At 63.8% G+C, this 2,360-nt stretch overlaps 1 protein-coding gene across 1 annotated transcript; it reads right to left on the bottom strand.

Moving 5' to 3' along the window:
• Nucleotides 1–886: 886 nt before the first annotated feature.
• Nucleotides 887–1,613, bottom strand: LOC127061146 (uncharacterized; the record flags this gene model as incomplete). The annotated part of the gene is made up of 1 exon (XM_050987673.1): nt 887–1,613. A coding segment is annotated over exon 1 (727 nt), but the record flags the coding sequence as incomplete, so codon positions are not given.
• Nucleotides 1,614–2,360: the final 747 nt, after the last annotated feature.

Below are 2,360 nucleotides of genomic sequence, written 5' to 3'. Positions count from 1 at the left end.
TCATCCCGGCATCACCACTGGGCTGACTGGGAATGCTGGGGGAATCCATGGGAAAGGGAGGAAAGGATGGAAAAGGGGGGAACGGGGGGAAAGGGGGGAAAGGGGCTTTTCCCAGAGGAATGGGAAAAGCTGCGGGAAACCCGCTCCGATTTTCCGGGAAACCGCGGCTCCTCCTTCCCCGGGAATGATCCCGGATCCAGCCCCTGGATCGCCTTAAAACCGGGAACAGGCGCGGCCCCGGAGCCGTTCCCGGTGGGAATCCCGGTGGGAATCCCGGGATATGAACGGGACTCGCCTGGAGCTCCCCCGACACCCCGGGATCTCCTGGAGCCTCTCCCGGGCGGAATCCCAGGATCGGGGCGGGATCCCGGGATCGGGACAAGGACTCGGGAATCCGCACGATCCCGGGAGCCGCTCCCGGTGGGAATCCCGGGACAGGAGCGGGACTCACCTGGATCTTCCTCGAAGCCTGGGATTGGCCAGCTCCCGGTGGGAATCCTGGTGGGAATCCCGAGATCGGGGCGGGGCAAGGACTCACCTGGATCTCCCTTAAAACTTGGGATTTGCACCGATCCGGGAATTCCGGGATCCCGACTGGACTCACCTGGATCTCCCCGGACACCGCGGGAGCCGCTCCAGGTGGGAATCCCGGGATAAGGAACACGGGCTCACCTGGATCTCCCTTAAATCCGGGATTTGCACCAGCCCGGGAGTCGCTCCAGGTGGGAATTGCGGGATGGGGGCGGGATGGGGCTGGGAATGCCGGGATCGGGACAGGACTCACCTGTACCTCCCCCAAAACCTGGGATTTTCACGGACCCCGGGAGCCGCTCCCGGTGGGAATTCCGGGACAGGAGCGGAATCCCGGGATGGGAACGGGACTCACCTGGGTGTCTCTCAAAACCTGGGATTTGCACGGACCCCTGGGAGCCGCTCCCGGTGGGAATGCCGGGATCAGGACAAGACTCACCTGGATCTCCCATAAATCTGGGATCCGGACAACCCCGGGAGCCTCTCCCGGTGGGAATTCCGGGACAGGAGCGGAATCCCGGGATGGGAACGGGACTCACCTGCACCTCCCCCAAAACCAGGGATTTGCACGGACCCCGGGAGCCGCTCCCGGTGGGAATCCCGTTGGGAATGCTCACCTGGACGGTGCTGCCGCACTCGTGCAGGCCGGCGCTGAAGGTGACGGTTTTTTGGGAGGGATCCATGCGGGAATGCCGGCAGGCGGCGGGGCCCAGGCTGAGCTCGGCGGCGCTGACCAGGCGGCCGGTGCCGAACAGGTCCCGGTGCACCGTCACCACCAGCTGCGCCTCCTGGCACTGCACTTCCACCGGGAGCAGCGCCCGGGAATGCCCGGGCCGCTCCTCCCGCCAGCCCCGGGCGCCGGGATCGCTCCACGCCGCATCCCAGGGAGGCGCCGCGGCCGCGGGGCAGAGCAGCGCCGGCAGCAGGAAAAGGATCTGGGAGCGCATCCCGGGAATTCCCTGCGCTTCCCAGCGCCCCAGCCCGGCTTTATATCCCGCTGGGAACCAGCCCGGCTCATCCCACCCCCATCCCCCCCCCCACCTTTGGAATTCCAAGGGCGCCCCTGAGCGCGCCCCCGTCATTTCCGGGGTGCCGGGGGTCGGGGTGAGCGTTCCCGGGGGATTTTTTGGGAATTGTTTGTGCCGGCTGGAGCCGCGGAGCCGAGAGCAGAGGGAATTGTTTGGGCTCGGCGCTGATAAGGAGCGAGCCGAGGCTCCGCTCTTCCCGGGATCCCGAATTCCAGGGATAACCCCGGAGCTCCCGGAGCGCTGCTCTCCCCTCGGATGGGGAATTGGGGGTGGGGGGATTATCCAAAAAAAAAACAGGGAATTTGGGTGCTGATCTTGCTCCCAGGGTTGGAATTTTGGGGTGTCCGGAGATCCAAACCCCTCTGGATGCAGAAATCCCGAGGGTTTTTTTTGGAATTCTCCTCCCCCATTCCCACAAATCCTGATCCAAGGCTCCGCTCTTCCCGGGATCCCGAATTCCAGGGATAACACCGGAGCTCCCGGAGCGCTGCTCTCGCCTCGGATGAGGATTTTTGGGAAGAGGAGGAGGTGGAAGAACGTCCTATCCCGAAATAAAAATGGGATTTGGGGGGAGGGGTCGCTGTCACCCCAGAATTCCAGCCAAAATTCCTTCGGGTTTTTGGGACGGAACGAGGGGGAAAAAAACGCCCCGGGGTGATCCCTGGAATTCGGGATCCCGGGGAAAAGCGGAGCCTTGGATGAGGATTTTTGGGAAGAGGGGGAGGGGAAGCTCTATCCCAAAAAAAACCGAAGGAATTTCGGCTCCGACCTCGCTCCCAGGCTTGGAATTTTGGGGTGTCC

Source organism: Serinus canaria, unplaced genomic scaffold (genome assembly GCF_022539315.1).
Source record: "Serinus canaria isolate serCan28SL12 unplaced genomic scaffold, serCan2020 HiC_scaffold_111, whole genome shotgun sequence".
NCBI lineage: Eukaryota > Metazoa > Chordata > Aves > Passeriformes > Fringillidae > Serinus > Serinus canaria.
Note: the sequence above shows the minus strand (reverse complement) of the source record. Positions and strands in the feature narration are given on the sequence as shown.